Source organism: Ammospiza caudacuta, chromosome 1, assembly GCF_027887145.1.
Source record: "Ammospiza caudacuta isolate bAmmCau1 chromosome 1, bAmmCau1.pri, whole genome shotgun sequence".
Lineage (NCBI taxonomy): Eukaryota > Metazoa > Chordata > Aves > Passeriformes > Passerellidae > Ammospiza > Ammospiza caudacuta.
Window position 1 is genome coordinate 29,325,923 of NC_080593.1, and position 21,272 is coordinate 29,347,194.

The following is a 21,272-nucleotide window of genomic DNA, read 5'->3' on the forward strand; positions in this document are numbered from 1 at the left end:
ACTTTGTCAAAGGATGGTACAGGAAACAATTTAGACTTTTCCTCTGCTTTTGAAGATGGGCTTTCCCTTTTCTCTTTTATTCATGTTCCAGAATTAGACAAAGGAAAGCATTTGAATAAACATGTTGTACAAAATACTGTTCTAAAACAGTGTAACCCAAGGAATCTGTTCTGGCTAAAAAGACATTGGAAGTCCTGGATCTTGTCAGGCATGCAGTAAGTGAAATAAACAGTATTTCACTTAAAACTTTTCATAAAATTTTAAGACATTTCACCTCAAGGAAAGATAAACTCTAATGACCATTGGGAGTATGGCTTTTCTTAAGCAATGGTACCACACTTTATTGGAGCCTATTATATGTTTTAAATACCACTGTATAGACAAACATAAAACAACTATAAAATCAGAATTCACTGACTACTCTTTAGCAGGTAACAGGCTTCCCTAACAAACACAATTAACAATGAATATAGGAGATGCAATTTTCACTTGGTGCCTAGGGATGACCCAAGCTAGCCTCTCCTACTCCTTCTGCAACCCCATATATTCTTCATTCTCTAACAAAGTAAATTTTCTTACAAGGTAATTTTTTAATCTTGGATGTAGTACATAATTAGACATATAAGAAAACTGTCACTACATTTATGCTCAAGCTTCTCACAAAGACCTGGTTTTGTTCTAATGCTTTCCAAACAGTGTGTACCATCAGTAAAATAAAGCTTATCTCAGAATGTGCACTAAAAAAACCTTAGAAAATAAATGGCTTACTAAGTTTCAATATGTATGAGATCATGGCTTCAAGGTAAAAGAAATTTGAAATGAAGACCCAGTCTCCTGAAAGTAGCAACGCACAATCATCTGCACCGTTAAGATATATGCCAGACCCTGGTCAGAATATCTCAATCTTAGGGTCACTCACAAAGAGTAAAGAAGAGGTTATACTTGGAGAAGTAATCTAAAATAATCTACAATTTATCCCTCCTTTCTAAAACTGAAAAATCCCCCAACACCCAAGATATGAATACAAATAAAATGGCTATCATAAAAATAACTTGGTTTAGACAACAGAGTAAATATTGTTGAGGTTGCCTTCAGAGACCTGATTGCCCAAACCAAAATTTCAAGACAATACAGGAATCTCTCCACATTTATTTTACTTTTAGTCAATTTTACATTTAATAAAAAGCTGTGCAAACAATTTGCTTTTTTTCCCATCAAAATGACAAATTTTTAGTTGAAATTTCCTCATCTGAAAAGAACAAGAAATGCTTGAGTAGATAACATATTCCAAAAAACCTGATATTAATAGTCATGGAATCTGAGAATGCCCTGTTTTGGAAGGGACCTTTAAAGATCTTCTAGTTATCCGTCTGCTGTGGGTAAGGGACACCTTTAACCAGACTAGGCTGCTCAGAGCTCCATTTAACCTGGTCTTGAACACTTTCTGGGATAGGGCTTCCACAACCTCTCTGGGTAACTTGTTCCAGCGCCTCACCACTCCCACAGTAAAGCATTTCATTCTATTATCTAATCCAAACCTACTCTTTTTCAGTTTGATGCTGTTCCCCTTATCCTGTCACTACACACTCTTGCAAAAAGTCTCTCTGCATCTTTCCTGTAGGCTCCCTTCAGGTACTGGAACGCTGTAATTAGGTCAACCCAAAACCCTTTCCAGTTACTTTTCCAGAAATAAACAAATTCCCTGAGCCTTTCCTCAGAGGAGAGGTGCTCCATCCCTTCAAACAACTTGGAGGCCCTCCTTTAGACTTTTTCCAGCAGGTCAATGTCCTTCCTGTGCTGGGGACCCCAGAGCTGGATGCAGCACTGCAGGTGGGGTCCCACAACAACAAAACAGAGGAGCAGAATCACCTCCCTCGACCTGCTGGCCATGCTTTTCATGCAGCCCAGGACATGTTCTTTAACAGCTGCATTTAACTTTCCTTTTTTGTATTCCCCCAAATAAAATATTGAAATACTCAATTCTGTAAGCATCCAAATGTTTCAAAAGGAACACCGCAGTGTTTTGTTCCAAAAAAAAGTGTTGTTTTGTGTGCCTACAAATGGCACTATTATGTAAAGAGACTCTGATTAGCTTGAATCAGGCAGTGGAGGAATTCTAGAGCTCCTGAAATAAACTGAAAATAGACTCCAGCTGTGCTGCTGCACCACTTTACTGCTCATTTCTAGCTTAGGAATCTTTACACTACACTGCAAAGCACAGCACAAAGCACGTTGCTTCTCTGGGAAATTCCCAAACATAACAGACTTTTATTCTTGTCAGACAGTCCAAGCCAGTGTCCCCAGTACAGGTACACACAGACAGGCCCTCCCAGCTCTACACAGGTTCTCAGTTCACACCCATGAGCATTCGTTCCCTGCCAAACAGCATTGTAAGGATGGCCTCGAGCAGAAGCTGAGAGCTGCTTGGACATGGCACTGCTTCAAGAGGATGAAGAGGGAAGGACATGAATCCTGTGAGGGAAGGGGGTGGGAATGGGGACGCCCACCCAAGAAGGGCAGGAGGCTGGCTGCTGACTGCTCCTGGGAGGGTGAGGAAGGAGGAACAGAGCCTGCAGGCCACCAGAGCTTCCCAAAAGCTCAGCAAAGTAACGCGGCTGCCCGTGCTGCACTCACGTGGCACACAGAAAATGCACCACACTCCTGCTACCAGAATTGAAGTCATTCCTTGGAAACTTCAGTCACTAAGACAACAGTGGGGATCATATGGAGTTAATTGTAGCCACATAAAAGCTGCAAAATCAGAATGAAGGCTTCTCATTCAGCCCGCTGTGTGTCCTGTGAAGGCATTGAGCGCTTTACCAAGATCAGGAACTGACTTCTGTCCAATTTTAAAGAGAACAGCTAGAATTCAAGTCTTTTAAAAGCCTGCATACAATTCAGTAGATAAACTGAATACAGAAAAACAAAAAATATTTTTTTATATTTAATTTTAACATTTCAACCTTGCCAAAAAAAAACCTGGAATTCTTCCACTGAAGAACTACTGTATGCTTGTTTATTCTCACCTGGCTTTATTCCTGGTTCTGTAGCTTCTGTCCTTATTTCAACCCTCATATAAACAGTTGTTTATTTCATGCATACTACTTGGCTTGCCATTAAGATTTTTTTCCTCTTTATTTTTATTTGATTTTATCCAAAATTTGTCTGATGTTAATTGCCACATTTTTCACCACTGCCTCCTAACTGCTTATCCTTTATTTCTGATGACTATGTACTCACAATAAAAAAATGTATATTTATTCAAAATAACTTTAAGAAAAAAATCTTATCTGCCTCCTTGTTCATTCTCTCCATGTTTATACTTGACTTGCATCATCTTTTAAGGCAAAGGTTTCATGTAATTTTAAAAATCTACTATGTTCTCATTATGGTTAAAAACAGACAAAGCCTGATGAAATTAAATGCAAAGGTCTTTTCAGAAGAAATGCTGATAACAGATTAATTTCATAGAAAACAGTGATGCATAAACTGCACAAATTAACATTGTTAAAAAAATGTAATTTTTGTGGTCAGGAAGATTTAAAATTGATTTTTTCACTTTTTTCAAAACTCAAAAAGCAGGCTCCTAAAAATTGCTTACAAGTTTTAAGATGCTATTTGAATTTCCAGACCTGCAAGAAGAATGCATAGCAGAACACTCTGCATTCCCCCAAAATGACTATTAAGAGTTACTAGTTCAACAACCTTAATGCATAAAATTTCAAAATGCAACTGAATGTCAACCAAAAAAGTTTGAAAAATCTCAGTTCTGATAGCAAGCTCCAAAGCTACCTAGTCATGGTCATTTGGCAAGGCTGCCCAAATTCTGGCAACTTTTACAAAGCTCATCAGTCACTAAAGCTGTGCAACATAAGCTACTAGACTTTTATCTAAGACTAAATATGCTAAATGGGGGAGAAAACAAATCACAACTTTAGAATACATATGCAAAGAAAATATTTTTTTCTGAATTATATGGAAGAATACTATTTATATTAGACTGGAAGTCTATCAATAAAAGTGGGAATCTCTCCTGTCAAGTGTTCACAAAAGATTAGGACAAGATTGACATCCTGTCTAATTCTTAACACTAAGAAACTATTACAAAAATAAACCCATAGTGGAAACAAACATCTGCTATGATAATGGACTTTATTCTCCTTTTGCAAAAGGGAGGAAACAATTTTCTATTTCTTCCACCTGTTTAGTCATTATAAACCAATAATTATTGTGAATAAATGAAACAGATGGAAGAAATGGGAAACAGTTTCATTCCCTTTCAGAAAAGGAGAAAGAAAATGAGGTGGAATCCACTTCATAAAACAGAAAAGGGCACTGAGAGAGTGCTTCTGAGAAACACTGCACAGTTTAACATAGACATTTAGTAAAACAATGCAGAAATCAAATCCCCAGAGATGCTTCACAGTCTTTAAAACAAAGCAGATGATCAATTCTTTCAAACTAAACCTATCTGACAACTGCAGTTTCTTTTCACTATTATCATTCTTTGTTTTTGAAAGATAGTTGTATGAGTAGGAGGTCAGTAAGAGGCTTGGTATAAAAATATTAGAATGTATTAGAGATAAGTTCATAGCTATGCATTAGTGGTCTGAATAAGAGAAGAACTTACAATACTCATCTGCTGCTATATACAGGATTAATCACATTTAAAAACTCTGTTTGCCCCAAGCACCACCTCTACTCTTTGGCACTATATGTGAAGCATACAGCAGAAAGAGAACACAACTTTTCTGTCACTGGCAGTATGAGGAACAAATCCATATGAAAAGAGCTCTTGCATATGCCTGGGTATTTTAACTCCCAGGTGGAAAAACAGGACACGACGGAACAACTTGCTGAACATACAGGTGGGCATTCCCATCCAAGAAAATGATGCCATTTCTTTCCTTGAATAAAAATTTCCAGCATAAAACCTGAAGTGCAAGCAGCAAATTTAACATAACAAAAATGCAGTAACATGACATATTCCTTATTCATTAACCCAAGTTATTTAGAGCAGTTTATGCAGCTTTTTGATTCACTAGATGCAACACTTAATGAGGTCAACCTCAGCTTCAAGCCAAAGACTTACTGTAGTGCAGAGACTATATTTATTACTAGTTTCCACTAAAATAACTAAATGGAGATGTGATTATAACCCACTCAGCATAATTACACAAGATTTATATTTACTTTTTATGTCCAGATAGACCCCGAATAAAGACTGACATATTTATACCTGGAACACTTACAAAATTTTAGAGATGCATGCCTCCCAGGGATAGGATGCTAACCTGTAGAGATGCCTAGCTGTAGAGGTAGATTTGCTTGGGTATTTTTTCTTTGTTTTGTTTAAGGGGTTGAGAAGGTGTTGCTAGCCAAACATGCTACACAGGCTGTGTGGATAAAGTAGGGATGAAAAAAAAAACCAAAAAAAGAGAGGGGGAACAGGAAAAAAAAAAAGAAAACCAAGCCCTTCTGAAATGTGATACTGGTAGAAAAACCCTGAGATCCAATGTAAACTTACTCAGGTTATTTTTAAAAATGTCAAACTGGATAACTTTAAGCTGCAACATCTACACAGAGCTACAGAGTATTTATCTTAAGAGTACAGTCTGCCTTGAAGAGTTTGTAGTTTGAAGAGCAGTTCAGTAGTCCTCATTCAGCGTCAGTCATTACATCTCGAGATTGCTATTAGAAGGAGCAGCTACTCTGACACTTGCTTCTTGAAACTAATCCAGAAGAACTGCAGTCCATGCTGTGATTTAAGCACATACAGTGGGAAGCACTTCAGAATGTGCTTTTTTACCATTTGGGACAACTTAATTGACACTCTTTCTGTGAATCCCTTAAACTCCCAGAGCTCAAAGTCCAGAGCATTTAAATTTACATCATAATGTCATGTATCTTTAACAGCATGATCTTCTTTGAAGGTGTCACATGTTAGACCACAGATAAAACAGCAAGCCTGGACTTGACAAACAAGGTGACAATGTTCAGTGTGCCTGACACAAAATACAAAAATATGGTTCCATTCTTAAGGCATATGAAATGAGTCATTACTTCTCTAAGTATTAGCCAGTTCCTAAACTAACTTCTTATCTACTAAAACAAATCTGAATGAACAGCCATTTCTGAGTTACTCCAGAATAAGAGCACCTCCAAAGGGACTGTAAGTGGCTTTTTTCAAATCCCAGAGTGAGTACTTGCTTGGATTCACCCTCACCCAAAATTAGCTAAATAAGTACTCAAGCTTTCAAATCAAAAATAATAGTGCCTGTATACATCTTCACAGATTTTAATAATGAAGAATTTACATTCAAAAACTGATAGAGGGCCCTCTACAGAATAAAAAATAATTATGATAAAGTAATTTAAATCATTTTTACAAGATAAACTTTGGCTAGCCACCAAGGTTTGATGTGAATTCTTTTCCTTCTGCTGCAGCTATTTTCTCTCAATTCCATTATTTTTTTTTAAGTACTATTATTATTTCTCATAATCAAACAGCAAATGTAAATCAAAATTTTCCAAACATTCAGTTTTAGGCACTGAGTTCCATTTTGGCTCCTGTCTGCTGCTCAATTTCTCTAAAAGCCAACTTGGATTTTGTCCTAACAAGCTATTCCTAACTTTTGTTCTCTGTTTTCTTACATCACTCATAGCACTACCTATGGGTTGTAAAAATGGCACAGATACACAAATTTTGGTGTAACAAAACTTGGTAGACTCCAACTTTATTTGAAGCCATTTGTTTTACTTTGTTTTCTATGTCTTTTTTCATTTTTTAATAATTTTTCCCTTTCAAGACTTTTATATTTTTTTATCCCAGGAACTCTTGTCACTCATTCAATTTCTTCATACATCTTCAATGTGCTTTCCTCATCTCTAGTATAATTTCAGCAATTTATCAAACTCTTAAAGCCTGTCCAGTACTGAAGTGCCACTATTCAACAAAGAATTCAGACATACACTTAGTACATGAACCATCTTCCCATCCTCCTCTCATAAACATCTCCAAAATTTTCACTGTTTCTTTCCATTCATTTCAACTAGCACTATCTATAGGCTTTTAACAAATATACAGCCTATGCATTCTTTCAAAGCAGTTACAAGGATTGCCAAAGTGTTTATGTTGATACAGGCAAGGATACGGGAGTCTATTCCACCTCTGTAGTGAATTTCGAACATAAAGAACATACTAAAAGTAGAAACAGCATTCTACTTAAACAAAAACAAAAACTAACAAAAAGAAACCCAAAACACAAACAACAAACAAAACCAGAACTAACAACAAAGAAACGACAGTTAACAAAGCATTTTAAAGCTCTTCAGCATGCCTTCATGAATGAAAACATGTATTTACTAGGCAACTTAATTCTAGGAAATACATTCTTCAAAACAAACTCTTTATCTCTATTATTACTGCTACCATTAATTTGAGTGTCTCAGTATCGGAATCACAGAATTGTTAGGGTTGGAAGGATCTCTCTAGACTATCTAGCAGAATCCCTGTTCCAAGGCAGAATCATCTGCAATTACAAAACCTATTTGGAACTTCTATGTTTAAAATAAAATCAAGCATTCCTATTTTCAGAATTAATACAAAAGCAATTCACATTGGAATTTAATCAAAAATTCTTTTGTCCATATTCTGTACTGGTTTTAGTAAAATTATGACCCACACAAAATCTGGACAGTTCTAAAGACAAATTTAGCAATATGTAATGCCCTCAAAAAGCCATTCAATTCTGCAATGCAGCCAACAAAACTATGCAGTGACACTGCATAGCATCCCCTAAAAATGTTCCAGAGCCACACAAAAAGCAATATATTTTTAGTGCCTAAAAACACAATGAAAACATATGTAATTATGGACACATTTTAATTTTTTGTTTCTTGTAACTGGTAGAAAACAACAGAGAGGAAAACAATCCTGGGCCCTTCACCCCAATTAATGGCAGATGGAGCAAAGTCTCCTGACACTATCTGACAGCTCTAAGTCCCCTCTTCTTCAGACACCTCTGACTCTCAATTTGAGACATCAAGACCAACCTATTTTCTGTTCTCCAGAGGAACAAGGAAGGCAGCTTTGGCTCTCCTTTTTTCAGACACCCAGGAGAGGCAGAGCAGCAGAAGTGGTAAAGCTAATAGCAAAGTATATTTTTTCAGTGGATAAGCTGGACTAGCAGCTTTCCCCTTCTCTCTTCAAGCATATGAGGTTTTGCTGGGCTTAAGGGACCTACCATGTGTTACTGGTTTATTGAGTGTGAATCTGATGAAGGTGAAGTGGCATCATCCTTTCTCTCAGAGTTTGTCTGATGAGTCATGGATTGTCACCATTTGAATTACTTTCCAGCTCTTCTACAGAAACACAGTGCCTAAAAATACATGCTTTTAATAAGAGCTGAGATTCTGCTACAGTCACATGGCTCTCCAATTAGCCCATTCTCCCTTCATTTTGTTTCTGAAAGGCTTGGTGAACTGTAACTCTCTGTTTGTGACATCAGGCTCATTTCCACAGCAACCAATTGAATTATCCCCCAAATCTTTATAATAAGAATTAGCAACAGGAACAGATGAACTCATAAGAAACAAAAGCTTCTTACTGTTTACATGCAAATGTCCATAGAAACAACCAAACAACAAAGCAAAAGGAATATGGAAGATACATAGAAACACAGGAAATATAACAAAGGCATAATCAATGTTTACATATTTTACAGTGTATAAATAGACATTCAGTAATTTGATGACCATATGTCAGATCTGTAATAGACACAATATACGTTCAACACCAGTAACAACTGATGCTGCAACACCAGGTGTTACTGACTGGCACCATGTACCTATGCAGCTTCAATTCCACAAAAAGTCATTATTTTTAACCAAGGAAATAAGGAGCAAGCTGAGATGACACCATTTGCCTTTCAGAACTCAAAGACCAGCTACTAGCCACCACACATCAAGAAACCCTTAGCCACAGAAACCTGAAAATGCCTCTTAGAAGACATGGGGACCTGGCCCTGTTCAGCCTTATTTATCCATTCTGTGATTCTGTTAACAAGTGTTTCTGTTTTGGACTTTGTTAGAATCCTTTACACTTGCTTCTTGCAATGATACCTTGAAAATGGAAATGCAAAGTCATTAACTTTTACCCTGAAGACTTTCTCATAATTTTCTTCTATTAAAATTGTATTATTTAAGAACCATTAAATAATAATCTGTATGTCTAAGAGTTAACACAGGCTCTGAACCTATTGGCAGTGCTAGAGTTCTGATTAACTTAATGTTCCTCAGGCACTGAAACAGCCACTGTGCCCTCAGCAGAAACACTGGAAACTTAGCAGCATAATCTAGAAAATAATATGATTTTCCTGAAAATAAAGGCCTAACCATGGCCAGTCTCAGCACAACAAATTCCACATCTGTATTGAACTACTGTGTTTCACAGCTCAGCAAGGCTGAGCAAACCTTGCAGTCTTCTCCAGCTGTTGCAACTGCTGTCCCTTCCTCACTCTCCCAGATGAAGCCAATGTGCAAGAAGGTTGCAGGTAAATTATCATCTTGTAGTGGGACCACCAAATGCTTCTGATGATGGGACAGTGTCCTATTCATCACCCAGAAAGCATCTCCAGTGCCTCTCCATGCACAAATGATGTTTGTAATAATGATAGCCTTTTCTAACAGAATTTCCTCTCTGGATTCTGCGATCAATGCAACTTGGTACTATCGAACAGCCTGAATCAATTTTTTTCCTTCTTCAATTCCTTTAACATTTCTTCCATATGAGACCCAAACAGATATACAGCTTTGACACTTCCACTAACTTTCCTAAAATAGACAAATCAAATGTGTTAGCACTAGCACAACTGAGACCATTTGCTTCCTAATACTTTCATTACCCCTAAATGAAAGTTACAATTTTTGGAGCCATCATAATTTTGACCCTACCAATCAATTATTCAGGAACCAGAGGCAGCTCTTTAGGAAGGAAATTGATGATAAAAACAGCTGGTACGTCATTGAACTGATCCAACTCTGGATCAATTTGTCATCATTTTTCAAAATCTTTGAAATACAGGTTTATACTATGAGCCTACTGCCTTCTCTGCTTTTACTAAATTAAGTCTCTTCATGTTATGATATATGATCTCTTGTTAGCAGTCTCCAGTCAACAGCACAAAGAAGCAACACTGATTTTGAATTTTGCTGACTATTATCCCTTTAATTGGAACTCTTGAACAAATCAGATACTCCAAGAGCATCTTCTGTTCTGCAGAGGAAGAGAGTCTTTTCCAGCCTTTACAATTCTATGATTCTGGGGGATTTATAAACAGGAGATTTGTTCCAATTTTGCCAGCTGATAGTAACAATTATAAATTCACTATTTCCTGCTCTTGAAACATGTCTCCCTGCTGCTGACATACGAAGTTTCTTACACTTAAAAGACAGGAGAGGATCCCTGTAATTAGCTAAGACATGAACATAATACTGTAATAAAATACTCCAAGTCACTCATTGTGATACTTTGTGCTGTTTCTAGGTGTCATTTAAAGCTCTACAAAAGCCAGTATTTCCTAAAAGAATGCTTCAAACTAGAACATATAGCAGCCTGAGAGGGACAAAAATGTACTTAAGTGCATCTGTCTTTGTCACAAAATCAAAGAAACTCCTGAATAATTTCACAGTCCCTTCAACCCAAGCTAAGCATTCAGAACCCTTCTACATCGTTCCTTTCCCTGAACAGTTTTTCCTTTCCCTAAATAGTTTATACCTGAAACAAGTTGGATGCCCTTCCTCAGTGAAAGCAGTGGAACACAAGAAAAAAGTTCTGCATACACAAGTGTCCCACCTGACAGATACAAAAAGACTCCTCCTTACTCACAATCATGAACAGAGTCAGTATAATACTGTTACCACTGACAGACTAACTGGAGAATTGATCAGCTTCTGTTTGGTTAAAAACACAACTGCTAGTCACCACTAGCATTTATCACGGCAGAAACACTAAGCAATTTATCTCATTAGAACGCCCACCTCAAAGATCCAGACCATATTGTATTATTGCATGTTTATCAGTTTTGTTTTTCTTCAGAAATGCTCAACTCATCATTCCTATCTTACATTCTCTTTAAAATAGAAATCCTCACTATAGAAAGGAAAGAAATCCGCTAATATTTCTGCAGATTATATTGGTGCCCAGCTTTCAATCTCCCACGACAACTTTATCTGTGATATCATCTTCAGAGGTCAAGTCTCAACTATGAATGGTCAAATGAAAAAGAAATTCATAACTTTGCACCTTCTGTATTCTGGATTTCAGTCTAACACAAGTCAAAGTTGCATCTAATATCCTCATTAGTGAAGACTGCATGTAACAGCCTTCCTTTGGACAGAGTTCAGGGCTTTTTAAGAGTAAATCTAACTAGAGACTAAATAAATAATGTGTAACACTCCTAATCCATTTTATCTAAATTGGTGCAGCACAGGAATGTGTACAAAGGATTTAAATTCACAGATCTGAAAAAAAAATAACTTACGGTGTTATATCCATACGCATAGTTCAGCTCTCAGGAGAACTAAAGTAAGTGTCCCACCAAACCACTGAGTAGTTTTCTCCGCTCCATTTTCTCCTACTTAGATTTTTAGATACAAATCAAGATTTAGGGTAAGGATTCAGACTTACAAATTATCAACGTGTCCCTTTTTCTGGCCATTCTACCCCCAAGAGCCCTTGCATGCCAAGACTGGATCTCTCACTAGACCCATTATCCTTCTGCATGAAGCTCTCCCAAGTGCATGGGATACTGTACAGGCAGAGCTGGCAGACTCCACCTTTCATCCAGTCTAACAGATTCTGTCAAAACTTTTTGAGAACTTGATGACCTCCATTTTACTAATAGCAGCAGAAACGCTATAATCCTAAAATCCAATACTTGGGGTAAAACTATTTTCCATAATCACCAGTGACATTCTCTCTCCACTTGCCACACAGTAGAAAACAGCTGTGTTTGTCAAATTGTATTTGATGAGGTCCATTCCCTCATTAGAATTAGACAATTCCATGTGGCACTAGCAGCCTGGGATCCTCTGAGGGATTGTGTAATGGCCCATAGCTACTCGTAACCAGCCACCACATATATGAAGTCCCCTGCATGTTATCATTTATACTCATTGTAAAAGATAATCCTTCCCTCTCTGAGGAGCACAGAGCCAAATCCACTAAAGAGTCTCTGAAAACTTAACTTTGAACCTAAACTTTTGCTGACCTTCCCATTTTTCTTCAGTGATCTTTTTCACAAATTCCTCCTTCCTGTTCCCCTAGAAAATTGTTTCACTGTCTAGTTCTTGCAGTAGCTATTGATGCTACATCAAAAGATGCTGCAGCTGCTGATGCTGTTTCTGTTCTCACAGTCATTTCAGTAGCACTCCAACATCTATTTCTATCTTCAGTCTGTGACAGTCTGCTCAAGACTCCACCAGCCTGGGAAAAAATCGCTGCCAAAAGTTTTGCAAAGAAGTTTTTTCTTCAGGCTTTTCCTCAGGGCACGTTTTGTTGACAAACTCAAAAGCACAACACAAAAAACAAGCTATTTCCCCAGAGTGCACTTGCTGCCAGAGCTCAGAGGTCTTTTTCTCCACCTACTGAGGCAAGAACTTCCTTTTTTTTTTTTCTTTTTTTAATGCTTAGCTGACTCATGAAATAGTCCTGTTTTAACTGTTTTAAGTCCATTCAATATTTCCACACTTGCTTTTGGAGCAGGATCCTCTAAACTCCTTTTAATATATAATTTGGACTACAACAGCCATAAAACTTTGTTTAATAAAAAGGAGATACAAAATTCATTTAATAAAAAGAATTAAAATAAAACCTTGTCCAAACTAATCCAATTTACCATACAGATAATAATCACAATGAAGCTATTTATATTGCTTCTCTCTAATGCCCTTACAATTCAGGTTCCTGTTTGGAGTAGTACAGAATGGCACATATCAGTGAATCACAGAAACATTCTGGTTGAAAAAGATCTCAAGATCATCAAGTCCCATCTTGGACTCATCACCACCATGTCAACCAGACCATGGCACATCCATTCATTCCTTGAACACTCCCAGTTACAGATGCACATATGACTCAACTCTGCATGTACTTGTTATTCCACTACTGCCCTGGGCAGTCTGTTCCAGTGTTTAACAATCCTTCCCTGGAGGAAAACCTGATGTCCAACCTGAACCTCCCCTAGTGCAGCTTGAGACTTTTAAGCTTTTGTCCTATTGACTGACAGCTTTTGTTCTATTGCTGATTGCCTGGGAGAAAAGGACAACCCTCACCTGACTAAATCTCCTTCAAGAAGCTGAAGGGAGTCATAAAGTCACCTCTGGGCCTCCTTTCCTCCAGGCTAAACTACCCCAGCTCCCTCAGCTGCTCCCCATACAACTTACAAACACGTATCTATCTGGTACCATATAGTTTAGAAGAAACTATTTCTGCCTGAAACATCTTGTACCCACCTTACTCTAAGCAATGACAGTGTTATCCAGAAAAATCCTTGTATCTTTTCACCTTCCCTTCTCATAGCCAGCATTGATTATGAAATGTAGAGGAGAAAAAAATTTCTTCTCTCAAGTACATTTATTTCCCTAAAATCTTCAGGATTTAGAGTGGGCTACATTATTGTTGTTGTCATTACTATCACTATTATATAATAACCACAGCAGTTATCCCTGGTTTTTGCCTTTTTTTTTTTCACCTATTCTTCAGAGGCAATTTAAAACCAGGCAAAGATGTAATGCAAAATATGTTCTACTGTTCTGTCTTCAGAACAAGAAGAGAGGAGATTTTTAATTTGACTGGGAAGAAGGACCTAGAGGAACTGTCTTTGAAATAATTATTCTTCCAAAACCACATATATGCATATTAACTGCAAAGTGCCAAGTATTAGGTAACATACTCTTTAGACTTCAGAAATATTTTTTTGTTGTTGTTAAGTAATATTTAAATTTCAATGAATTCCAAAAATTTGCTGAAGCCGCAAATTATTATGCAGGCAGACTAAGAAGGGTCCTACATTGAAAGCATAAAATACCCTTGATTAAGCTCAAAAATAATTTAGTAAGAAAAAATTACAGATACTCCTTGGATTAATTCACAGGAAGATATTCACTTACTATGAAGTTCTGAGTACTGCTTAGATGGAAATATTTTTTATTAGGAACAAATGATGGAGAACTCATTCTCCTTTGCTGTTCAGTTATATTTATGGAAATTGAGAAAAGCTATTACATATTCAAGAAAGAAATTTTGCATTCAGAGTTTGGGTTCACCAAACAGTACAGTTGGATAAAGCACTGAATATAACTATGTGAAGAAGAAAACAGGCAGACAAAATGTGGTAGGAACTTCTCAAAGTGATTACAAGGTCAGTAGCTGCACACCGAGCTAGGAGCAGAGCTTGCTTAATAGTACTTGTCAGAGTAGACAGAATATCATCAAGCTCACAGAAGATTAATAAAAAGAAAACTACACTGAACTAGAGCAAAGTGTCTTTCAGTCAGAAAGTGAAGAGCACTAGAATCCACAGGAGTAGTTTAAAGGGCTTTATACAGTGAAAGATCCACACACCTACTTTGGTGACTAAAAAGGGAATTTATGCTCCAAGTCCAAGACAGCTGGGTTTATAATGACCACAGTTACACGAGTTATATATGCACATATGACTCAACTCCGGATGTACTTATTATCTGTGCAGTCTGTATCTAAATATAGTTTGAAATTTTCTCTGCATGACTGAAGTCAATTGATGCCAAGAGAAGCAGCTCATCTAGGTGCCACCTGAGCTCCACTTCTTCTTAAAGATAAGAAGAGTCACCTAATGTCTCTTAAAACCTGCGCAGACCCATTCCTCCATTCTTCTTGGAAACTGTAACATTTACAGGTGTGACTGATTTCAGCAAAGTTTAGCACGAAGTTTTCTTCATAAAACAGGCAGATGTAAGACAGGCTTGCTTTCCAGACAGGGGAAAGACCGAGGACGTAGTTTCAGACTGAGCTTCCACCTTGAAAGACTGAAATTCAAATCCCTCACTCCTCCAAGTGTGCCCTGCTGTGCAGCAGAACAATGTCACCCTTCCTACACTGGATCCAAACCAAGGCTCGCAGACTTGTGAGGTGGTCTGTGCCCTCAGCAGAGGCTGTCACAAGTTAAACATTGTCTCACTCCGTAGCCAGCTCAGGCTGAGGAGATTCAGCTGAAACAGAGAACTGTGCAATGAATTTTCTCCTGATCAAAAAGTCAAATATGCGAAACACCGGGAAATGCATTTTAAAGAGAATACTTTCTGCAGGAATAGACATCCCCCTGTTTTAAGAACTTCCTACAGATTCTAGCACAAGGCAGCTCAGCACATCCCCTGATCCCATTCACCAGCTAACCATATCTGCTCTGAATCAACAAAGAACTGCACCCAGGGGAAAGAACAGTTTGGGGAGCAACTGGCATCCTGCCACAATCAACCCACCACAGCTGTATAAAAGTAATATGGATTTCCAGTGATCTTATTAGGCAGAAGTGACTATCACCCTCTAAGAGTATGATCCGAGGCAGATGGGTTTTTGGTAGGCTATACTCTTTGTTCCAATACTCTAGTACTACAGCTTGATGCAAACTAGAATAGAATATATAAACACTGTATTTTTTAAATTCAAAACTTAAACAGTTAAAGTAATATTGCAATTTAGGTAAGATTAAGTAAAATCTCTACACCAATCACCAAGGCAGAGCAAATGACAAACCTGCATATCAGAGGGAAAATGCAAATCAAATGACCTCTCCATGAATTCCCTACTTATTCCAAAGTCCTGCAGTGAAACCCACTCCTTAGCACAAGGCACAGCTGGGTGCCCATCACCACCACTTGTTGGCAGACACCTGTGACAAAGTCAAACCTCCCCACAGTGTCACCTTCTGACACCCAGACCAGCCCTCTGTCCCACAGGAGGGCCACTGGTACTTCCAAAGTTCCATGCTGGAGAAAAAATGAGCAATGCATTTTTATTTAAACTGAAGACTTTTCTTGGTTAGGGTTTTTATTAATACTATTTTTTTAAACTGAATCAAACTCTACCAAGTCACTAAATGAAATTTGGTGATTTTCAGTTCATTGCCTTTCCAAGTTCAATAAAGACAATGAAATAGCAAAGCAAATATATATTCAAGCTTTACAAAATTCCATAAAATTTAATTATTATTTAGTAATAAGTAAAGATATCTGTTGTCACAACCTTTTTTATCTTACCATGTTACATAAAAATATATCAAATTCAAAAATATTGGTATGATTTTTTTAAAATTGCATTTTAAAGTCTTAGATCATGCACTTAAAGATATTGTTATTTGGTCCTTTAGTTAAATTAAACTGGATAGCCCAGAAATTCAAATTAAAGTCCATACCCAGGGTTTATTCCTTTAGTATTATGCACAAAAATTATATATTATTAACATTTTTTTCCTAACTGCCTCAGAAATTGAACTATTTACAAAAAAATTTATCACATTTCACAAAAACTAGCATCTCTTCATTACAGAGGAGCAGAGGAAGCTTAAAAGACAATATATTTTTCTTTAATGTACACAGAAACCTGAACACAAACATCTTCAAACAGTTTTCCTGACACCAACAGTTCTACTAAAACAATGGCTCTGAACTATTGTGTGTGCAAGAAGTGCTGGAGAAGCAAAGGGAAGCCAAAAGTAAAGAAATATCTTAAATGCTTTTTTCCCCCACAAGGAAGGCAAACATTTCGGCAAACGTTGCACTGAGGCCTAAGTTATAAGAATGCATAGAAAAAAAACAAAACACAAAACTTTCTATGTCTATTAGAAATCTTAAATTCAGATACTGGAAAAAATTAAAGAAAAATAACTTGAAAATATTTTCCCAGGAAGCACTAAACGTTTCCAGGAGTTAAAAAAATAACTGCTCTATTATGTTTACTATTTATTTGGTGATGTAATTTCAAACAAACAAGATTATTCATATAAAAATAAGAAATAGAGAGTTTTCTTCACAATGGTCCCTGAAAGTAATGAATCATCAATGTAAAACCTGGGTGTGTTCTTTCTAAGCTGTGAACAGTATCAATAACACAAAATTTTTATATTCCACATTCAAAATACTATTAGTTTTTATTTAGCCATAAAATGAAATATTTTTAAAATTACTTACATTCCGCATATTTCTGAAGCTGAGAGAACTCTCCAGGGCTAAGGTTAACCCACTTCTCCTGGCTCGTCATACTGGCAGGAAGGGAGCTCCTTGTGTATCAGAAGAATATTCCTTTTGACCCAGGTGTTATAAACTCCATAAAGATGTTTAACTTCAGCTCACAGTGTCTGGAGAGTGCCAAGATGGCATCAGTCCATGTGGATGAAGTTTTTGGTGCTATGAACTGTTCCAAATGTGTTGGTTCAGTGGCGAGTTACAGCACTGTTAAAAGAGCAAATATTAAATTCAGCATAAATACCAAATAGAATAAGATAAAAAAACACTAAATACCAAGATATACCAGTTTTCCTGTGGGAATACATGTAACTAATAAATATTTTCTCCTATGCAGTTTTGCTCAAAATATTTCCATACCGTATTTGTCTGCAAATAGTTTTATATGTATTTCCAAACTATTTTTTAAAATTCCAAGTGCTTATGTTCAGAATTCATTAAAAATTATCAACTGTTTATGACCAAATTTATCTGGACACACTTTATGGAGATGCTCCAGATTTAGTAACAACCACTGAAATAGCAGATATTATCTTATCAGTAAACTTAGTTCCTTATGATTTTAAAATTGAATTGCTGTAACTGGATTTTTACCCAGTTATGTTGTTATTCAGCACTGCATGGCCTCGTCAGAAATGCTACAAAGCTTCTAACTCTCCATGCCAAAATAAAATAGATTCTACAGTTTGCTGTAAAGTTCACATAAGAGCTATAAAAATATGAACTATTCTAACAAAATAGTAGGGGTTTGATTTCTAGAACATCACAGCATTGCTGGTCACGAGTGAAAATCAAAGATAACTGTTGGTATCATCACAAATCAGTTCAGGGGAAAAAAAAAAAATCAAACTGTGGGTGCCTTCTCATCCCAATTTTATGCAGTTTCTACCTCTGTAGGACAGACCCTCTGCCCTCTGACAGCAATGCATTATCAGGTAGGCTGCTTTTCCCCTAATTTTAGCCATCTGAGAGCCAGGTACTTCATTTGAGATTGTCATCTCAGGCGCTCCCTTTAATCATCACAAAGAGACAGGTGGCCCAGGCAGCAATTAATCCTTCCAGTTTCAACATGATGAATTGCCTTCTGTGGTATTTATCTTTTACTGATTACAGAGGTTGCCTAGAGGACCAGTTTAGACTAGAAAGCTAAATTTAGACTGCAAGTGGAATCTCTTCCTATGTCTGGCATTGTATCATTTATAAGGGTTAAATTACAAAAAATTCAGACCAAAGAGACCAACATAGCAATGGAATGAGTGCTAAGGGGGGAGATGTTGGTAGCTAAGAAAGAACAGAAATAGGAGTCATGAGAGAAAAGAAAGGAAAAACAAAAAAATTAGGAGGAACAGAAGCAGGGGTTAAAAAAACCCCACATTAACCTAATCAGACAACACTTTTTTTTTTTTTTCCTCCTGTTATATAACTATGAGTCTCATCACTGGACAAAGAAATTCATGCAGACACTAAGGAAGACAACTCAGTCCCAGAGCTTTCATTGCTCTCAGGCCCTTCCTTGTGAATAATTTGTATGCATGGACTATACCATGAGCAAGTGTCTAAGTACAATAACAGCTGCCTTGCCTTTAAAAAATTTGTACCAGAAGAGATTCCTCTGGTCTTCATCTCCTCTGTTAAAAAAATAAAACTATGATGATTTGGAAGATCTAGAATCTGATCGAATGTATAATATAATTGAAAAAATAGCAAAAATTTACAGAAGCATGGAGATTGGGATGAAAAAGGAAACATTAATGTGAATAAAACTAGTCAAGTACAAGGCACATCAGCCCTCAAATCTCTAAATCAATGTCAGTGCCTGAAAAAGGTCAGAAACTACAAAAGCTAAATGTGCTATTTATATCTTTCTTTCCCCTGAACTTCAATACTTTTATTGATCTCAAGAAAAAACAACTATGGTCAATTGAGTCATTTTAATCAAATTAGAGATGTTTCATTTCTGGCAGTTGACAAATTGTGTTGAAGACAGTTTTGTATCTTCAAGTAGGCATATATATTTTATAAGCTTGGCAACTGATGAGATTTTACTGATTTCTTAAATTGTATTTGCATAACTGATTTAACCAAAATTTTCTACCACAATTTCATCCAGTTTTACTATTGACATCATCCTTAACTACATTAGCATTATTACCTACAAAAGCTAACATTGCTGAATACTGTGAAGTTACAGATGATCATGATTATTGAATATGTATATTTGTGATAAACAGCTTTCCACTAGAATTACTACAGCTAGCAAGGTAATGATGCTGTAAACTCTGGTCCCATGAATCCATCCATAAGGAATACGTTTAGTTGACCACTGTCTACAAAGTTTGTTGCCTACACAGTTCATCAACAGGGAAAATAGATCTAAATTACCAATTCTGATATACTTTCCCCACAACAGACACCCAGGCTCTACAGCCAAGAACCAGAGTTGTAACAAAACATACATGTCCTGAATGAGATGGCAGCAATGGAATGAGAAGTAGTATGGACATGGCAGCTCACAGGAAAGATGATGTAGTTTGTGCCTAAGAGAGCAGCTATCATGGAACTACAACAGAATTTAAGGTTACATTTTTATTCTGGACAACTCTCAAATGCAAGTTCTGTCCTTAGAAAGGGAAGCCTGTGGGGGACAGACTGGATCTAATTAATGTAATTAATCCCAGTGTAATTTGGGAACAGGAAAGGAGAGTTAGGCAGTCCTCTGAGGGTGGCTCACTGGTCTCTGGACTGCAGCCAGGTCCTGACTCCACCTCAGTATATGTGATGCAGAAATACAAGGACACATACTGGGGAAGATTTCACCAAAAGGAAAAATAACCTTCGAGATACATCCTTTCTTCAGTTTCCTGTTAGGTTCTGCTAAAGAGTCCCAAACAAGGAAAGATCCCTGCATTACACAGTTTTTCACAGTTATACCTTTACAGTGACATTTTCCCATTTTATGTAGATAATACCACGGTTATAAGAAAACAAACAGCATACAGATGTTGATGACAGAGGTCATCAATGTATATTTGTGTTATTTGTTAAGGCATACACTGAAGATCACCTATATACTATTCAAATATCCAAATTTCTGTAAAAGAAAGTATTAGCTGTTTTGTATTATCTTTTTCACAAGTGTTTAATATAAATTCACTTCCTTACACATTATTTTAGCGCTATTTAAGTACTTCAGGAAGGCTATGCAGTGAGAAACCTATAGATAAGTATATGAAGAGGAAAGTAGTATCAACATTAATACTGTCACATGGGAAAAAAAGAATCTTTAACTACAACAAAAATCAAATGGGATTCTGGTAGGCAAAATAAAGATCAGCAGCTCTAAACAGATCACACACAGTGATCTGACCTGTTCATGCAGAGATAAATTTCTTTGAAGAATACAATACAGGATACAGTTAAAATACATACAACGTCAGGTAGGAACTTTCCAGCAATCCTCTAAGAGTTCAACCTATTCTGGGCAACTCAGATTTGTGCATACATTTTGTTAATATACACTTAGGCAAGATTCACAGCCCTCTCAGCCAGACACAAAGCAGGCCTTACAAATAAGAGAAACTAGAATCATGACATTAACAAACCATTCATTTAATCACAAAAAGAATTAGAAAAAAAATCTTCCTCCTCTAGCCACTGACTATAATAAGTCTTAGAACTTCACTCTCCTTTTTATAACATGTTTTCCTTTATGGATTTGAGAGTTTATTAAGTGTTCTGTCAGGATTCCTACCAGGCCACATATCCAAACTAGGAAGCAAAGCTTTGTTAAAAACTATACAAATCAAATTACTTAGCATTCAGCCAACATTGCTAACCAACTTAGATTTCCAGGAATTCCCCATGCCACCAAAATCCTCAGCTGTTCTTCAGAAGCCTGGCTGACAAAAGAAAAATGAATATATGATGGAGGAAAAAAACCACAGAGGCAAATTCCCCATATGCCAACCTCACGACTCAATCTCATTCCA

At 36.9% G+C, this 21,272-nt stretch overlaps 1 protein-coding gene across 4 annotated transcripts in view; it reads right to left on the reverse strand.

Moving 5' to 3' along the window:
• Positions 1-21,272, reverse strand: part of DGKB (diacylglycerol kinase beta) — a 329,155-nt gene that overhangs the window by 281,098 nt on the left and 26,785 nt on the right. For all 4 annotated transcript variants that reach the window (XM_058820489.1, XM_058820474.1, XM_058820483.1 and 1 more), the window contains exon 2: positions 17,230-17,490. In XM_058820489.1, the coding sequence (XP_058676472.1) occupies positions 17,230-17,299 (70 nt within the window). In that variant the 5' untranslated portion in view covers positions 17,300-17,490. The remainder of the gene's footprint in view (positions 1-17,229; positions 17,491-21,272) is intronic.